Raw genomic sequence first — 20,541 nt, 5'->3', positions numbered from 1 at the left:
AAGGAAATTTGATTTAGTTATGCAAAATGCTGGACCTTCAAAATGCAATTAAAAGAGCATCAGATTTTGATGCTTCACCACTTCGCTACAGATGAAAGGATTCCTGCACTCTCCACATTTTGTGGAGTTTAAAGTGGCAGTGCTGAAATACATCACAAGCAGCTGATGTTGGTAGTAATGCCATCTTCTTGCAAACACTCCACTGGGTCAGGTACTGGAATTGTTCCAGTGGGCATTCCTTGTAATCTGAATACTATTTATAGAAGCAGAATTTATTCTGAATGGCCATTGACATCAAAAATGAACTATTTCTCACTCTACCTGAACTACCTTATCCTCTGAGCATTTCCAACATTTACTGTTTTAATTTAAATTTTTGCTATCTGCTGCATTAGGCTTAAAGAATGTGATTTGAAGATATGAAGTTGTTCAGTGTATTGGTCTCTGCTCTTCTGAACAGTCACCTGGTCTGCTATTTTAACTGTCATGACTGTCTACAAGACATTTGTGCTCAATATCAAGGCATTAAATTCCCTGACGTTGATTCCTACTTTTTTTAAGAGATAAGATTCAGATTTTCTTTAACCTGGTAATTACTGCTATTTGCTGCCCTCTCCAGGTAAAACAAGAAATTGGTTACACAAAAATAAAATGCCATCTGTATACTATAACTCTCGTTTATTCGTTTATTTGTGATCGAACTACAGCCAAAACGGTACATGATAGCTTGACAATTTTAGGCCCACCTTACTCACCGTCATCGCTTTAATGGTAATGCAAGTAGTTTTATTGAAATCGGTGTTATATTTTTAAAGTTATTCACATTTTTAAGTTTAAATCTCTCTCCTAGGGAGGGGGGAGGGAGGATAAAGGGGGTTGAGGAGAATGGAGTGGGGGGGAGGGGATGTGGGGGAGGGGAGAGAGGGTGGGGGGGAAGGGGAGGAGGGGAATAGGGGCTGGGGGGGGGGGGGGAGAGGGTGCTGCACCAATGTAGGAGAGGTTTGGGCCCAACTGGTCCACTTGGTCTAGTTAGTTATGAAAATATGAAATGAAAACAGAAATTGAGAAAAATACCTAACTGGCCATTTGTGGAGAGACTAAGTTGGTGTTTCATATTGATGACCCTGCTGGTTATTATTGTAGTGAGGTTTCGAAGGGCCGAATGGCTTACTCCTGCAGCTATTTTCTATGTTTCTTTGTTTGCTTAAGCAGTGTGCTACTTGGGCATTTTGAGAAAATGAATTTTGTGTAGAGTATTTTGAAATTTCAGATTGCTTCAATTTTTAATTTGGAAAAAATTGTTCAATAAGCCTTAAAAGATTTTGTATTTTTCAGACGATGTTAACAGCCATATCGATGAGTGCCATAGCAACAAATGGAGTTGTACCAGGTAACAATTTCGTTTTGAAACTTGGGAACCAAGTACATATTTTAAGTTCTGAGGTTTTATTTTGTTTAGTTGTGTTGATGTTTTGTTGCTCTTTAAGTCACATTCTGTATGGATTCACTGGGATTTATTGTTTCCACATCATCAATTTTAATATTTATCACTTAACAGTATTGAGCATGTATATTTCAAAACTCAGGGTTCCACTCTGTCTCCTGGAATAGTTATTTGAGTTTTATCTGATCAAAAAGTAAAAAAGGCAACAGTGGTATTCTTTGCCACTGCTGCATTGGTCCAATCCAAAGTCTATCTAAGGAGAGAAAGAATGGGTGACGTTTCGGGTCAAGAACCTTCTTCTACAACCAAAATCTATCTATTTCCCCTTGGCCTGATCTGATATAACTTTGTTTTCCCTTCATGTTTCTCTTCACGTGTTTCTCTTGCAGCTGGGGGCTCTTACTTCATGATTTCTCGGTCACTCGGCCCTGAGTTTGGAGGTGCTGTGGGTCTGTGTTTCTACCTTGGAACAACTTTTGCAGGAGCCATGTACATACTTGGTGCCATAGAAATCCTGCTGGTAAGTCGTTTAGCGAAAGGTTTGTAAACTCCAATAACTATTTCAAGTTTCATGTACTAAGAAACCAAAAGTATTGCTTCATGAAATGAGAATGCATAATATTTCATAATACCATCCCAGTCTATCTTGGAAAAATCAAGGTTGAATGATTCTACTTGTACGTCCTATTTTACTTGTATAATTTGCTTTATAAATCAGTCCAGTTTTAATCATTGTAGTGTAGATGCAATAAAAAAACAGTTTATTATGCTGGCTTGGTTGGTATAGTGTCTTAGAAATGCAGAATAAATGTAAATGCCTAATTTGAAATTGAAAAGGTGATGTGTATCCAGCAGATCAAAGAATGCAAGGAGAGAGAAGCTCAGCTAATGAATACAGAAAATGACTTTTCATCATTACTGGTGAAAGATTATTGGCCTGAAATGTTAACTACATCTCTGCCTCATCCATGAAAGACTCTGTGTTTCCCTCATTAGCCACCTCGGAACCCACAGTACCCAGGGTGGAAGTAGATCGACTTTGATGCAGAGGGACTGCCTAAGAAGTAGTAGCACTGTGTCTTGTGGCCACGGGATTTCAAGTCCCAGTAGCTCCCATGAGCACAGGTTTGTTAGGTTGCAGATAGTGTGGAATCTCTGGCACGTAGAACTGTTTGATAGTGGTGGCAGTGGAGATAACATCTTGGGAAGGTCTACCATGCTGCTACAGCTATTCGTGATGAGGAGAAAATCCAGGATTTTGCTTCTGATTTCTACGTCATGATGTCTGTTTGAGGGAATTTGTCTGAATTTTGGATGAGCTCCTCCAGCAGTTTTCAAAAAAATGTTAGATTACATTTAATTGAGTTTCACTATGTCAAGATAATTTTGTTTGCGCAAATAGACTGTTGTGCCCTGGAATCAAAAATAAATACTATAATGCCGACATGCATTGTTCACCTGCTCTTTTCTGACGACCATTATAAGGCATGGGGTTAGAGCAATCATTATTTATCCTTGTGCACTATTAGATTTTTTTAAATTCCTTGTTTAACTTAATTTAAATTAGAGATACAGCATAGAAACAGGCCCTTCAGCCCACCGAGTCCACACGGAACGTTGATCACTTGTTGTCACTACCCTGCTTCTGCATTCACTCCCTGTACACCAGGGGCAGTTTACAGAGGCCAATTAACCTACAACCCTGGACATGTTGGATGTGGGAGGAACCGGAGAACCCGAAGAAAATCCACATGGTTACAGGGAGAAAGTGCAAATGCAAACTCCTCACAGACAGCTCCTGAGGTCAGGATTGAACCCGGGTCTTTGGCACTGTTTGGCAGCGGCTGTGCCACTGTGCCGCCCTCTGCAGAAACGTAGGAAATATCTCATGGTGTATCTTCCTTTGCCGTGGTTGGCGAATCTACACTTGGCACAGAAAGGAAAGTCTTATGGCTTTGTGAAAGATACGTTCCCCATTGGGGTTTTTTTTAAATGGGCCATAAATTTAAATGGTAAAAGGTGGAAGATTCAATCCCCTGCCTTCTCGTAGCGTTTAAATGCTCAGTTTATTTTGCAATTACTTTTCTCTTGTTTTTGTTGCATTTTTGCCGCTGTTTGTCTTAATTCCACTGGTTCATTTTATTTTGCAGGCCTACATTGCGCCCAAAGCAGCTATATTTAAGCCTGTTGAACCGCATGAAGAAAGCACACCTATGCTTAATAATATGAGAATCTATGGGACAGTTTTCCTCATTTTCATGTGCCTGGTCGTTTTCATTGGCGTTAAATATGTTAATAAATTTGCTTCTTTATTTTTGGCCTGCGTGATCATATCCATCCTGTCCATTTATGTGGGTGTCATTAAATCAGCTATTTATCCTCCAGAATTTAAGTAAGTAAAAAATAGTGTTTCGCAACCACTGCTTGGTCAGAAAGGTAGTTGAACTAACAAAATTACTGTGAAATTGTGGACAAAAAAAACCACGTTTAATTCTGCATCCAGCAGAAATTCATGTGGACATCGGAAATATAAGAAAATAACTGCAGATGCTGGTACAAATCGATTTATTCACAAAATGCTGGAGTAACTCAGCAGGTCAGGCAGCATCTCGGGAGAGAAGGAATGGGTGACGTTTCGGGTCGAGACCCTTCTTCAGACTGATGTCGGGGGTGGGACAAAGGAAGGATATAGATGGAGACAGGAAGATAGAGGGAGATCTGGGAAGGAGGAGGGGAAGGGAGGGACAGAGGAGCTATCTGAAGTTGGAGAAGTCGACGTTCATACCACCGGGCCGCAAACTGCCCAGGCGAAATATGAGGTGCTGCTCCTCCAATTTCCGGCGGGCCTCACTATGGCACTGGAAGAGGCCCATGACAGAGAGGTCAGACTGGGAATGGGAGGGGGAGTTAAAGTGCTGGGCCACCGGGAGATCAGTTGCGTTAATGCGGACCGAGCGCAGGTGTTCAGCGAAGCGATCGCCGAGCCTGCGCTTGGTTTCGCCGATATAAATAAGTTGACATCTAGAGCAGCGGATGCAGTAGATGAGGTTGGAGGAGGTGCAGGTGAACCTCTGTCTCACCTGGAAAGACTGTTTGGGTCCTTTGATGGAGTTGAGGGGGGAGGTAAAGGGACAGGTGTTGCATCTTGTGCGGTTGCAAGGGAAAGTGCCCGGGGTTAGGGTGGTTTGGGTAGGAAGGGACGAGTGGACCAGGGAGTTGCGGAGGGAACGGTCTCTGCGGAACGCAGAGGGGAGGGGATGGGAAGATATGGCCAGTGGTGGGGTCCTGTTGTAGGTGACGGAAATGTTGGTGGATGATATGTTGGATCCGCTGGCTGGTGGGGTGGAAGGTGAGAACGAGGGGGATCCTGTCCTTGTTGCGAGTGGGGGGAGGGGGAGCAAGAGCGGAGCTGCGGGATGTAGAAGAGACCCTAGTGAGAGCCTCATCTATAATGGAGGAGGGGAAGCCCCGTTTTCTGAAAAATGAGGACATCTCGGAAGCCCTAGTCTGAAACACCTCATCCCGGGCGCAGATGCGGCGTAGACGGAGGAATTGGGAGTAGGGGATAGACTTTTTGCAGGGGACCGGGTGGGAAGAAGTGTAGTCCAGATAGCTGTGCGAGTCGGTGGGCTTGTAGTAAATGTCCGTCACTAGTTTTTCTCCTGTGATGGAGATGGTGAGGTCCAGAAACGGGAGGGAGATGTCAGAGATAGTCCAGGTATATTTAAGGGCAGGATGGAAATTGGAGGTGAAGTGTATGAAGTCAGTGAGTTCTGCATGGGTGCAAGAGGTAGCACCAATGCAGTCGTCGATGTAGCGGAGGTAGAGTTCGGGGATGGGGCCAGTGTACGTCTGGAACAGGGATTGTTCGACGTACCCGACAAAGAGGCAGGCGTAGCTAGGGCCCATGCGAGTGCCCATAGCTACGCCTCTGGTTTGGAGGAAGTGGGAGGAGTCAAAGGAGAAGTTGTTGAGGGTAAGAACCAGCTCTGCTAGGCGGAGGAGAGTGTTGGTCGATGGGGATTGGCTGGTTCTACGGTCGAGGAAGAAATGGAGGGCTTCGAGACCATCCTTGTGGGGGATGGAAGTGTAGAGTGACTGGACATCCATGGTGAAAATGAGGGAGTGGGGGCCTGGGAACCGGAAGTTATCCAGGAGATGGAGAGCGTGTGAGGTGTCTTGGACGTAGGTGGGGAGGGATTTAACCAGGGGGGATAGGATGGAGTCGAGGTAGGTAGAGATAAGTTCGGTGGGGCATGAGCAGGCAGAGACAATGGGTCTGCCGGGACAGTTGTGTTTGTGGATTTTGGGTAGGAGGTAGAATTGGGCCGTGCGGGGCTGGGGAACTATGAGATTGGAGGCACTGAGGGGTAGATCGCCGGAGTTGGTGAGGTCGGTGATGGTGCTGCTGATGAAGGTCTGGTGTTTATCGGTGGGGTCATGGTCCAGGGATAGGTAGGAAGAGGTGTCTGATAGTTGTCTGGCCTCGGTGCGGTAGAGGTCAGCACGCCAGACTACCACAGCCCCACCCTTGTCAGCGGGTTTAATTATTAAGTCCGGGTTGTTGCGGAGTGAGTGGAGGGCTGCACGTTCAGGAGGGGAGAGGTTGGAGTTAGTCAGGGGAGTGGAAAATTTGAGGCGGCTGATGTCACGCCGGCAGTTTGAGATAAAAAGTTCTAGTGAGGGTAGTAGGCCATCGGAAAAATGTGTAAACTCCACACAGACAGCATTTGCGGTCAGGGTGGTAGTTTTAATAAACAGTCTTCGTTCCAGAACTGAATAACAGCAATGATTTGGAGATACAGGCGATAATTATGCACTTTCCATCAAATCTGGATGTGCGAAAGAACCAAAGATGACAGGAGGTAAAATAATTTATCCAAGAGTGACGAGGGAGGGTGGGGGTGGAGAATAGGAACCTGAAGGGTAACATTTTTACACAAAGGGTGGTGGGTGTATGGAGCGAGCTGTTGACGGAGGTAGTTGAGACAAGAACTATCTATCGCAAGAAGCACTTACACAGATACATGAGTAGGATAGGTTTAGAGGGATATGGGCCAAATGTAGGCAGGTGGGACAAGTGTAGAGGGGCATGTTGGTTGGCGAGGGCAAGCTGTGCCGAAAGGCCAGTTTCCACGTTGTATGACTCCAAGTGGTGAGAATTTGGAATGTGTACAGGATTTAGCTGTATACATTTGGATGAGGATTGAGACAGGAGGTGCTTCTTTATTTTATATTTGGCCGGTGATGATAATCATCCTATCCATTATGTGGGTGTCATTAAATCAGTTATTCATCATCCAGAATTTAAGTTAAAATATTGCTTTGTGGAAGGATGTTTCAAAGTTATTCAAAATAATGAATGCTATTAATGGAGTAAAAGGAATTTTGGATAATGGACAAAAATGGGAGGGGATAAAGAACATGAAATAGCAGAATAAATTGTGACTGGATTGCATTGCCGAAAATATTGGTGGAAGCCAATTTGATGATCACCTTCAAAGGGAAGTTAGATCAGTACCCTGAGGCGAAGACTAAAAGTCCACTTAATTGAACAGTTGATTTGGAGAGGTTCAGTGGGTTCAAGGACTTCCTTTAGTTCAGTTTTAGTTTTGTTTAGTTCAGAAATACAGCGTGGAACAAGGCCCCTCGGCCCATCTGGTCCGTGCCGACCAGCGATCCACGCACACTAACACTATCCTACGCACACTAGGGACAATTTACAACAATACCAATCCAATTAACCTACAAACCTGGATGTCTTTAAAGTGTGGGAGGAAACCGGAGTTCCCGGAGAAAACCCACGCAGGTCACAGGGAGAACGTACAAACCCCGTACATACAAGCACTTCAGTGTCAGTTCACAGTTATCAGTTCACAAGTCTGGACCGATCGAACCCAGGTCTCTGGCGCCGTAAGGCAGCAACTCTACCGCTGCGCCATGGTGCCGCCCTTTCTATAATAATATTGTTGGAACTAGAGTGAGGATAAATTTGAAATATTTGTTACAATTATGCAGTAACAATGTGTGTAACAATCAAAGACTGTTTAATGAAGGTTAGAGTTATAGAACATCCTTTTATTTTCCATTAGAATTTGCATGTTGGGAAATCGAACTCTCTCAAGAAATCTGTTTGATGTTTGTGCCAAAACTACAGTAGAAAACAACACTGTAGTGACCACCAAACTGTGGGATATATTCTGCACTAAAAATCTGACAGATAGTTGTGATGAATATTTTGTTCGAAATAACGTCACAGAGATCCAAGGAATTCCTGGAGTGGCCAGTGGCATAATAAAAGGTTTGTACAAATTTGACTGGAACATTCTATAACATTTATGTAAAAAGGAATTATTTATTTGTGTTTGAAAAGGTACAGAATGTCGTTCAGTACTTTCTGAGTTAAACTTTTAGTGGTCTGATTAATCATATCTATTAATGTACTCTTTTTAAAATGATATTGTTCAATGCTTCTGTTAATTTAGTAACATCATAGTTCATAAATGATTCTTAGTAAGTTAGAATAAACCCCATCAAAGAGTGGTTAGAGTAAAAAAACGCCAATAAATAACTGGAGTAAACAGAACCCATCTTGTGAATCTTGTGAAGGACCTCCTGCCATTCAAATGAACATCTTTTATTTTGCGCTGTGTCCTAATTTGGGTTAATCAGATACACAGCATGCGTTTATATGTTATAGGCTTAATTATATCATTGGTGTTGGTTTATTATTGTCACATGTACCTAGATGCAAGGAGAAAGTATGTTTAAAAACTGCACATATTTGCATAATTTACAATATATATCATTTGCCGAGAGCTGTGGTGCACTAATTTTGCAGAGGTTATAGAGTCATAGAGTGATACAGTGTGGAAACAGGCCCTTCAGCCCAACTTGCCCACACCAGCCAACATGTCCCAGCTACACTGGTCCCAGCTGCCTGCGTTTGGTCCACATCCGTCCAAACTTGTTCTATCCATGTACCTGTGTAACTGTTTCTTAAATGTTGGAATAGTCCCAGCCTCAACTACCTCCTCTGACAGCTTGTTCCATACACCCACCACCCTTTGTGTGAAAACGTTACCCCTCAGATTGCTATTAAATCTTTTCCCCTTCACCTTGAACTTACGTCCTCTGGTCCTCAATTCCCATACTCTGTGCAAAAGATTCTGTGCATCTACCCGATCTATTCCTCTCATGATTTTATACATGATTTTCGGGTGATATTGCAATTAAGGTTAATCCAGTTTAGATAAGACAATAGACAATAGATGCAGGAGGAGGCCATTCGGCCCTTCGAGCCAGCACCGCCATTCAATGTGATCATGGCTGATCATTCTTAATCAGTACCCCATTCCTGCCTTCTCCCCATACCCCCTGACTCCGCTATCCTTAAGAGCTCTATCTAGCTCTCTCTTGAATGCATTCAGAGAATTGGCCCCCACTGCCTTCGAGGCAGAGAATTCCACAGATTCACAACTCTCTGACTGAAAAAGTTTTTCTTCATCTCAGTTCTAAATGGCCTACCCCTTATTCTTAAACTGTGGCCCCTGGTTCTGGACTCCCCAACATTGGGAACATGTTTCCTGCCGCTAATGTGTCCAACCTCTTAATAATCTTATACGTTTCGATAAGATAAGTTGAACTGACACAAACCTGGACCAATTTTTTTAAATGTCCCCTTTCTGGTCACATGCTTCCTCCTTGAATTTTAATATACTAACATATAGAAATTCAACTGTTAACATTGGAATTTTGTTCTTTCAATAAATGATGGTGTTACATGATTAAAAGTGGAATGATTTGTTGCTTACTCAAAGAATATATATGTAAGGGACAGCCTTATTTATTGAGAGGTTTTGCTCAATGCTAAATGTAGCATTGTCTCGGCAAGGCAATGCTACTTTCAGGATAAACTTCCCGAAATGTTTTATTGCTGTGCCTCTGTTCTTGAGGCACTGACTGGTATGTCACAGCCTTCAAGGTTCTGATTTACACTTGCAGGCCTGTTTATGACGATTTAATTTGTCCACATACGCATTAGAATATTTGGAGTTTTTTTAGCAACTTTGAGCCCCATTGAGGGATGTGCTGCCATTGAAGAGGCTCCAGAGGAGGTTCACAAGAATTCTTGTGTCCTCATGGTATTGATGGAGGGCATTTCAGCCAATCAAGTCAATACCTGTGCTCAGACCAATCCCATTCCACCATATTTTCCTTGTAATTAATTTTTACTAGTTTCCCAAAACTGGTAACATTTTGTCACCCTGTACAAAGGGGCAAATTACAGTGGTCAGTTGGTATTGCAACCCTCACTTCTTTGGAGCGTGGAAGGAACCCGGAGCACCCATGGAAACCCATGTGGTCAGACATAGGAAGGACGTACGCATACCAGATAGGTAGCACCCAAGGTCGGACTCGAGCTTGGGTCATTAGAGCGGTGAAGCACCAATGAGATTTATTTCCTTTTAATCTGTGGCACTTGCATTCACTGTGTAATCTTTGACTTTAACATAGAAAATCTATGGAGCAACTACATGGCCAAAGGAGAGGTGCTCGAAAAGCATTCTTTGCCCTCTGTTGAGGCTGCTGGATCTAGGAAAAATGTGGCCGTGTATGTTTTTGCAGACATCACCACTACCTTTACCATGTTAGTAGGGATCTTCTTTCCTTCAGTAACTGGTGAGTAATACTTGAATCACTTTAAAGGATTTGTAATTAATTTAAGCAGTTGTTTGATAAATTAGTACCAGTGTGTTTCATGTCTGGGACCAAGTCCAGTCCGAACTTGATGGAAGTTTTTCGACTGATGCCAAAAATGGTCCATAGGAGAATGCAGTTGGTAGATTTCAAAAGAGTATGGTTTCCCTTTTTATATATTCACAGCCTTAAGGTTTTCAAAACAATCCCAAATGTTTTTCCTTGGAAGATCATGGGCCAGAGTCATATAGTGTTGAAGCAGGCCCTTCGACCCGACTTGACCACACCAACCAACATGTCCCATCTACACTAATCCCACCTACCAGCGTTTGGCCCATATCCCCCTAAACCTGTCCTATCCATGTGCCTGTCCAAATGTTTCTTAAACGTTGTAATACTACCTGCCTCAACTACCTCCTCCAGCAACTCATTCCATACACCCATCACCCTCTGTGTGGAAATAGGTACCCCTCAGGTTCCTTTTAAATCTTTCCCCTCTCATCTTAAAGGTTCTCACTGTGTTGCTTTTCTTCAAGGAGACTTTGAGCAAAGTCTGTATCCTTTTTTTTTGCTCTGCCCTGTGATCTTGTGACAACTTAGAATAGATTCCGCACCAGCACAGGAACCAACTTTTGGCTAATTTGACCCATACGACCCATCACAATATGATTGAGAACGTTGGACAATGGAATGGCTAGAGGACTAGAAAGCATCTCAGCAACAGTACTCAAGGTCTTCCCTCCAGAACTTGAGGTGGATCAATCCAATAGTTTTTGCTACTGATGTCAAACACAGGTACAGGTTGATGCATGGAAAATGTTTAGTGAATCTTTGGTCTAGGTAGAGGATCAAAATAGGAACATTGCTTTTGGGTAAATAAAGCAGTTTGTTTAGGTATGTTATTAGTGGTATTTGAATATTACGACTGAAGATTTATTTTTGCAATTATCATTATGTTTCACTCATTATTCCTTTACTTTTTATTTAACATTTTTCAATGAATGCGCTTTGGTGCTATGTTCTATTTCTGAACCAGGTCTGCACTAACTAACTCTTCTGATTTAGACCTAATCAAAATACTTCTGTGACCTAATGGAATATTTACTTTAATACTTGCACCAATAACATAAAGGGATAACTGATGTATATATTTTCATAACCTAATTTGTTTCTGTTGCAAACGTTAATGTTCTATGAAGCAACCAAGAGGGATGTTTTGCACATAACGTTTTCTGAATTTCAATGAGGCCAACATGCATTTACATAGATACATAGAAAATAGGTGCAGGAGTAGGCCATTCGGCCCTTCGAGCCTGCACCGCCATTCAACATTCATTTCTGTTATTTCATGTCGTGAGAGTTACATTATATATAGAAATTTTTATATCCGATAACTAAGACCCCATATGCATTATTGAAGTGCAGCCGAAGGCACAATGAACAAAGAGTTGACTTAATTGAAATCAAAGTAATCTAAGAAATCTATAGCATTAAAGGAGGCTATTTAGTCCCTTGTGTCTATACCAATAAAATCAGAACAATCAAAATAAACTGTTGCAAGTCTGATAGTAAAAGTAATAAAATATTGGGAATACTCAATGAGTTGGGCAGCATCTGTCGAAAGGAAAAGGGAGTTAAAATCTTGGGTCAAAACTGGGGAGGAGAAAAATTGCGTTTAGTTTAAAGTTATAGAAAAGGTGAGTGGGCTGTGCGACAAAAGGAGTATCTCTGAAAGGATAAGTTGATCTAGAGATACAAATAGACACTGGGTGCTGTAGTAACTCCCTTTCTCCCTTCTGAACTGTTGATACGTTGTCAGGCAATTACAATACAGCACCCACTGTTGTTGGGACTTTTAGCTTAGTCATCTACATTTTAGCCATGATACCAAGCTTGGAATGGAAGAAGTAAACCATAAATTAAAATAACATAGGGCACCAGAATTGTATCCATTTATGTAATGCTAGCAAAGACGGCTGCAGTTGGTTATGTTAGTATCTACATCATCTGGTCAGTTGATGTTAAAGAAATACAAGAATAAAAGAGCTTCAATCCAAAGACTGAAACATTATAAAAGGTAACAAAAATATACACACTACCAACACGAGTAGATAATCGGAATCTTTTTCTCAGGGTGGAAATGTCAAAGACTAGAGGCCATGGCTTTAAGATGAGCACGGCAAAGATTAAGTGAGACAGACGTGCGGGGCAAGTTTATTTACACAAAGTGGTGGGTGTCCAGAATGCACTGCTGGGGGTAACAGAGGAGATCCAGACATGAGTAGCATTTAAGAGGCTTTTAGATTTGCACATGAATAAGCAGGGAATGGAAGGATATTGATCATGTGCAGGCAGAGGGGATTAGTTTATCTTGTCTGAACACGATGCCAAGATAAACTGATCCTCTGCCTGCACGAACCACATCCCTCCATTCTCTGCATATCAACAGCCTGTTCCTGAGGCGTACTGTTCTATGTTCAGATCGTTTATTGTGATAGTTTTTTTTAAACAATGGAGGGTTTGTGAAAACCCTAAAAATCTCTCATTTTTGAGCGCTTGAGCCCCGCTTTGTCTAAATTAACAGTCCCTTTCTAATCCTCACTTTGTTTTGTTTTTGCATTAATCATATCATATCATATCATATATATACAGCCGGAAACAGGCCTTTTCGGCCCACCAAGTCCGTTATTGATTTTTAAAACATTTATTGGATATTTTGGTTTGTTGTTATCTCCTGAGTACTGTGACATTCTCTGCTAATACAACCACACTCTCGGATTTATTTAATCTGCAGCTTTATTTAATTAATGATGATTTTCTCAATTTAGCACCATCAGTTTATTTCTAATAGCTAACAATACCTCTTTCTCCTTCTTCACCAAATCCCATTCCATTTCCAACCACATTCCACATGCTCCAGTTGAAGCAAAAACTTAGCAGCACTGAAAAATAACATTTTGGGCAGCATTGTTAAAAAGCTAATGTTTCAAGTGACAGACCCTGACAAAACAGTGATTTATTTTCAGTCGAAACAAAGAACTGCAAATGCTGGTTTATACCAAAGATAAACACCTTGTGCTGAAGTAACGCAGAGGGTCACCTTCATCAATAGTCAATAGTCAATAGTCAATTTATTTGTCACATACACATAAATGTGCAGTGAAATGAAAAATTAACCGCAGTTCAACAATAAGACCAATAAAAATAAGCAATAACACATACAATCATAAACCAACACCAAACAAAAGAAACATCCATCACAGTGAGTCTCCTCCAGTCACCTCCTCACTGTGATGGAAGGCCACAATGTATTTTTCTCTTCCCCTGCCGTCTTCTCCCGCGGTCAGCTGAAAGTGGGGGGTGGGGGGGGGGGTTAAGAACTGGAGGTGAGAAAAGACCAGGACCGGCAACAAATGGCCTCGGGCAGGGGGAGTTATTTTCAGTGTTTAGTTCAGTGCAGGACACTTTGCAATACATAATGGGAAACAAAGATTATTTTAGAAATATGTTTTCATTGCAAATGATAGCTGTACCTGAGACCTGTGGAATATTTTTATTTGACATGTGATTGAAATACAATTGTCATAATGCTACTAGGCAGGTTGCATATTTTTTCTTTAAAGTAATTAAAAAAAAATTTAGATCCTCACCAAAAGGTTGTACCTTCAGATTTGCTTGAACATAATTTATAATCTTTTCAGCTGTATTCAACCTAGTACTTTGTAGAATTTAATAGAAAATAGAGTGGAAATAATATTTAAACTTAAAATCAGAGTTACTTTTTTTTTCCCGCACTTTACTATCCATCATCTGTTGTCATTTGCTAGGTATCATGGCAGGTTCCAATAGATCGGGAGACCTGAAGGATGCACAGAAGTCTATTCCTGTCGGCACGATCATGGCCATTGCTACAACTTCATTGATTTGTATCCTTTTCATTTCATTGAAAATACACTCGTCGTATCTTTTACATTTTTCACCGAGATTAAAATCTGAGTAGGTGGTTAAGTAGTCGCCGTGATCCCATGTTGTAAGAGACAGTTTGTTTGCCATTTTGTTTAGAGAGAGGGCGGAAACAGGCCCTCTGGCCCACCGTGTCCACATTGACCTGCGATCCCTGCGCATTAACACTATCCCACACACTCTAGGAACAATTTACATTTACCAAGCCAATTAACCTACAAACCTGTACCTCTTTGGAGTGTGGGAGGAAACTGAAGATCTCGGAGAAAACTCACGCAGGTCATGGGGAGAACGTACAAACTCCTTGCAGACACCACCCGTATTCAGGATTGAACCCGGGTCCCTGGCGCTGTAAGGCAGCAACTCTACCTCTGCACCACTGTGCCACCCTTTCTCAGTTGTTTCCTCAATTATCACTTGTCTGATTTATTGACAAGTTAGAAGAAAGATGAATGGGACAGCCTTGATTATTTTTGAAAAGCCATTCAAAAAATGTAAACTATTTTACTTGGAATTCATTATTCCCTTTTACGTTTTTACCTTGGAGAGTGTATTCCACACTCTCATTTCAAGTCAGCTGCTTTGATTAATTTAACGATACAGCTTGGAAACAGGAGCTTCGGCTCACCGAGTCCACGCCGACCTGTTCACACAAGTTCTATATTCCCCCACTTGTGCATCTACTCCCTACACAATGGGGGGCAAAGTGGAGGCCAATTAACCTACAAACCCAAATGTCTTTGGGATGTGGGAGGAAACTGGTGCACCCGGAGGAGACCCACACAATTACAGGGAGGACCTGCAAACTCCACACATACAGCATCCGAGATCGGAATCAAATCCCGGTCTCTGGCGCTGTGAGACAGCAGTTTTACCGGCTGAGTCACTTTGAGCTGCAATTTCAAAATGGCCATATCATACAAACTATTTTTCAGATGATAGTCAGAAACCCATATCCTAGAATTAAAAGGAACAAGAATGTCTCGCATGTGTTTTGAACCACCGTGATATTCACCAGAACCATTGCGTTATGTAAAGTTTGGTGCTAGAATTTATTTAGTGCACCTTCAAAGAAAAAGTGCTGTGTTATTCAAAATCAGAGTAAGTCAAAGAACAAGATGAACATGTATGGAACGTTATTTTACCTGACTGAAAATCAGACTTGAGTAGCGTGGTATTATTTGGAGCTTGCATTGAAGATGTTGTGCTTCGTGACAAGTGAGTTCCATCATTGTGAAATTTGCAATCTTGCAAAACAGGATTGTTCAAAATATGTTTTATACGTCTATTTTTCACTTAGTGTAGTAATCAGTAAAATGATCTATGCTTTAATCTTCCTTTCTGAAGTGTAATAAGCATTATTAACTTTCATAAGTTTAAAAATGATATTGTTAATTAAAGCCAAAGTTATAATTACATTTTTGCTCTGTGTGTGTGTGTGGGAAATGTGTATGTTTTGTACATTCTCTTTGTTAGTCTGGCCCACAGTATTCAATCCTTCCAAGCAGGCTACAATAATGCAACATTTTGTCCGGTGTTTAATCTGATGTTTTCAGCATTTGCACATAAATATTTTGTAAAAAATCATGGATCCAGCCTTTCCAATAATCTGCTCACTGATGCCCAATTTGCATTTGCTCTCTCCATTTGCTCATCCTCTCATCACAACCATGATCTGTCTTGAGAGATTGACATCAGATGATGACAGACATAGAAAAGTGCAGCATGGAAACAGGCCCTTTGGCCCACAATATCTGTGCTAAATATGATGTCAACCTAAACTAATCATCTGCCTGCCTTACATACCCCACCTACATACCTATGTGCCTATATAAAAGCCTCTTAAATGCTTCCATCATATCTGCCTCTACCCCTGGCAGTGCATTCTAGGCATCCACCATCTTCTGTAAACAGAAACTTGCCCCGTACATCTCCTTTAAACATTGCCCCTTTCACTTTAAACCTATGCCCCCTAGCCTTTGACACATCCACCCGAGGGAAAAACGTTCTGACTGTCAACTTTATCTGCACCGCTGTTAATTGTATGTACTTCTGTTAGGTTTCCCCTCGGCCTCTGCTCCAAACATCAAATCATCTGTGAAATTTTTAAAACCCTAATAGGACTGAATCACTTGAGAATTAATGGGCGTCTGACTGTTTGGCATAAAGGAAGATGGTTGTGGTTGTGAAGGTTAATCGTCTCCACCTAAACCAGTCGCAAAGATGTCCCTTCAGGCAATGTTCTTTGCCCAACCATCTTCAACTGTTTTGTTAGTGCTCTTCAGGATAGAAGTTTGGATTTGCATTATAGAGCGTTCAATTACATTTACAACCACCCCCAGTTTAAATTCCGTTTGGAATATTTTGGAGGACCAAGAACCACCTGAATTACAATTTTTTTTGCTGCCTGCAGGCATCAGGTTAGGACACAGCATGCAGGCTTGAATTTAAATGGCATAAGAACCATTTCTACACAGCATTTAATGTTTCCTCCTATAATAGATCTATGCCCTTTAGAGCCTAATCTCATATTTTAAATGACCAATGCACCGCTTATTGTTTTTGATCCCACTTATAATTTCCACATAAATAATGATGGCAGATTTTTGTCTTTAACTGTGTTACTGCCCATGTTACAGATTTAACCACCTGCTCTGTGTTATAACAACTGATATACTAACAAACTACTTAAACTTCAGGAAGCCTGTGTGCTTTGCTGACCTCTTCCCCTTTCAAAAAAATTGAGTGTTTTTGTTTCTGGGCACAAATCTGCAAGACCTCTGCTTAAGATTACTGTCATGTAGAGATCCAGATCTCCAGCTGTGGCCTTAATTGAGATTAATGGTCCTGGTTAATAGTGGGAATAGAGGCTATCAGACGTCCCTTATCTATTTGACCAATTAACTAGCCGATGGGTGATCCATACTTTACCTCTTTAACCCATGCCTAATGATACTGTCAGTTATTAAAAGACAAAGTGTCAATATTGTTTTTGATTTACAAGCATTCGCAAATTGTCAAGGCATTGAGTTCCAGAATTCGCACAACTGGTTTTATTCTTTATTGACCTAGCTACAATTTTGAGTAGTAACAAGGAACTGCAGATGCTGGTTTACTTAAGAAAGACACAATGTGCTGGAGTAACTCAGCGGGTCAGGTAGCGTCTCTGGAGAACAAGGATAGGTGAGGTTTTGGCTCCAGCCAGGCCTGACTAGATCTATGGGTTGGACCCAAAGATTATGTGTCTGTCTTAGCTACAATTTTGAAATGGGCCCTTGCACCAGATTCTTCCAGCAGAGGAATTAATTGCTTTGTATCCATTCTATCTTGTTATTATATTCTTATTGTTGCATTGAAAGAGAACTTAAATATTTGATGATAAAATTAGATGTCCTCAAAAATTAAGAATCTTTTTAGATCTTACAAATCAGTGCAGTAAAATTAAAATCAAAACAATGACAATACTTAATTTTTAATACCAATCTATGGCCAGCAATTTAACTAAATTATAGAGACAGAGTGCTTTTATGTATAAAAGTTGCAATAACTTCAAGCAAGATTGTAGAGTTGTAGAAATCCAAGATTTGCTGACCAAAATATCTTTGGTCCTTACCATTAAAATGTTTCAATTGAAGTATATTGTAAACATTATATGATGTTGTACTTGTAATAGATGTAAACTAAACTCATTCTGTAAATAGTATGGTCTGAAGCCTGTTTTGGACTCATTTAAGGTCATATATTTATTTAAGCTTGAATTAGGTATCAAATTCTTAATCACATATCGACTGTTAATATTGCCTAGAAATCTTATTGAAAATTAACAGAAAAATAGTTTAATTTTTTAAGCTGTTTTTTTGCTCTCCAATCTTTATACCATTTTTTCCCAAGTAAATCGCTGTCGAATCAAGACCAGTCCTAAACCTATTGCTTTATTTCATAATACTTTAGCCTGTTTCGGCTAAAGAGATGCACCAGTTTATTCGTATCATCAGATATCACATCACCCCTTAATTATTTTTACTAGAATACTTTCATCAACATACAATGTAATACTGCATTGAAACAAAAAATGCAAAGCAAATCTTTACTTTTCCAACACAATAGCCTGACCTACAAGAGGAAATTGTGATCCGATAAATTGTGCCAAATTTTATGAAATAGATTTGTTTATGCAATCATTTTATTTTCTAATATGCATACTTTTTACACCAAGAGTAGTTTTACTTTTTATGGTTTTGTTGCATCTCATCATTTATAAGTAAGAATTTCATTGTTCCATTTCAGGACCCGTGACAATAAAACTCTTGGCAATAAAACACTTGACTCTTAACCTTTCATTCTCCTGTCCAGGTATGGTGACGCAGTGAGGAACAATCTGGTGGTGGGAACGCTAGCATGGCCTTCCCCCTGGGTTATCGTGATCGGATCGTTTTTCTCGACCTGCGGAGCTGGTTTGCAGAGTTTAACTGGGGCTCCACGGTTGTTGCAAGCAATAGCTAAAGACAACATCATCCCTTTCTTAAGGGTGAGTAGCACAAGCATCTTCCTACCTCCACCTATATTCTTCCTTTGTCCCGCCCCCCTGACATCAGTCTGAAGAAGGGTTTCGACCCGAAACGTCACCCATTCCTTCTCTCCCGAGATGCTGCCTGACCTGCTGAGTTACTCCAGCATTTTGTGAATAAATACCTTTGATTTGTACCAGCACCTGCAGTTATTTTCTTATACATTATAAAGGTCTTTAGATGAAACCCCTTCCCTTCTGTGACCGTCTAGATTTGTTTTTTGGAAGGAGATCCTGCAAATTAAACTGAATGAAAACTTCTAAATATATCTCACTTCCAAAAAAATATTTAACCATTATTTTCCAATCCCACTCATTTTTGTTCTGCTGTTGCTTCCTGTATTCATGCTGCCTCGTTTGTACCTTACACTACATACATCCAAACAATTACAAATTAAACAGTATAGAAACGGATAATTGCTTTTTAAATCATATAACATTAACCTTTGACGCGGTAAATAAAGTTATTGAAGAATAGTTGATTTCACTTTCCAATTATTACCTGCGTGGCACTCAGCTGTGTAATCAACCAAATAGATGCTGTCGGTGTAGGAAGGAATTGCAGGTGCTGGTTTCTACCGAAGATAGACACAAAGCTGGAGTAACTCAGCAGAACAGGCAGCATCTCTGGAGAAAAGGAATAGGTGACGCTTTGGGTCGGAACCCTTCAGACAAATTCATGCAGTAATTGTTTAATTAGTTCCCTCCACAAAGAACAAAAGTCTGTGAAAAGCAGCATTGCAGGATATTTCAATTCTAACCTGCTTTATTATTATAATTGCTGAGATCCAATTTATTTTTTTAGTTGCTACAATACTTTAAAATATGTCGGACACTTTTATCACAATAACTGTAGATAATACCCCACCAGCAGAGTGGACCAAAAAAAGTGGTAGTACATGGGCATATAGTTATATATAGGATGCTGGTTTATACCAAGGCTAGACACAAAGTGCTGGAGTAACTCAACAGGTCAGGCAGCATCTGTGGAGAAAAAGGATGGGTGATGTTTTGGGTATATTCATTTAGTCAAGTCAAGTCAAATTTATTTGTCACATACACATACACGATGTGCAGTGAAATGCTAATGGACTGATTAGCAATTGTGGAAATAAACCATGCCTCAAAGCAGATAACTGGTGACATTAGGGCTAATAGGTAGAAATGGCAGTCTAGTTGCTAAGAGTTTTTTGGGAAAGCTTTAACTTTAGATTTAGCATTTCACCATCATTTGGTTTCCCCCCTCAGTCTTATAGAGTCATAGAGTCCTACAGCACAGAAAGAGGCCCTTCGGCCCATCGTGTCCGCGCCGCCCGTTACCAAACACAGTCTAATTTTAATCCCATTTTCCCGCAATTGGACCGTAGCCCTGAATGTTGTAGCATTTCAAGTGCCCATCCAAATGCCTCTTAAACGTTGTAAGTGTTCCCGCCTCCACCACAGTGAGTTCCAGACTCCAACTACCCTCTGGGTGAAAAAGTTCTTTCTCACATCCCCCCGAAACCTCCCTCCCCTTACCCTGTATCTATGTCCCCTCGTTGTTGAACCTTCCACCAGTGGAAAAAGTTCCCCGCCATCTACCTTATCTATGCCCCTCATGATCTTGTACACCTCGATCATGTCCCCTCTCAGCCTTCTCTGCTCCAGGGAAAACAACCCCAGTCTGCTCAGTCTCTCCTCATAGCCGAGGCCCTTCATCCCTGGCAGCATCCTGGTGAATCTCCTCTGCACCCTCTCCAAAGCTATCACATCCTTTGTATAATGTGGTGACCAGAACTGTACACAATACTCCAGCTGTTGCCTCACCAGTGTTCTGTACAATTCCATCATTACCCCCCTACTTTTATATTCGATGCCCCGGCTAATG

General features: G+C 41.1%; 1 protein-coding gene across 2 annotated transcripts in view; it reads left to right on the top strand.

Moving 5' to 3' along the window:
- The window catches only part of slc12a4 (solute carrier family 12 member 4), a 75,572-nt gene that overhangs the window by 29,602 nt on the left and 25,429 nt on the right, over positions 1-20,541 (top strand). For both annotated transcript variants that reach the window (XM_078400370.1, XM_078400371.1), the window contains exons 5-12: positions 1,336-1,390; positions 1,834-1,964; positions 3,595-3,836; positions 7,537-7,745; positions 9,962-10,126; positions 13,972-14,070; positions 15,268-15,325; positions 18,461-18,635. In XM_078400370.1, coding sequence (XP_078256496.1) covers positions 1,336-1,390; positions 1,834-1,964; positions 3,595-3,836; positions 7,537-7,745; positions 9,962-10,126; positions 13,972-14,070; positions 15,268-15,325; positions 18,461-18,635 — 1,134 coding nt within the window. The remainder of the gene's footprint in view (positions 1-1,335; positions 1,391-1,833; positions 1,965-3,594; positions 3,837-7,536; positions 7,746-9,961; positions 10,127-13,971; positions 14,071-15,267; positions 15,326-18,460; positions 18,636-20,541) is intronic.

Source organism: Rhinoraja longicauda, chromosome 6 (genome assembly GCF_053455715.1).
Source record: "Rhinoraja longicauda isolate Sanriku21f chromosome 6, sRhiLon1.1, whole genome shotgun sequence".
NCBI lineage: Eukaryota > Metazoa > Chordata > Chondrichthyes > Rajiformes > Arhynchobatidae > Rhinoraja > Rhinoraja longicauda.
This window is presented reverse-complemented; position numbering and strand designations above follow the sequence as displayed.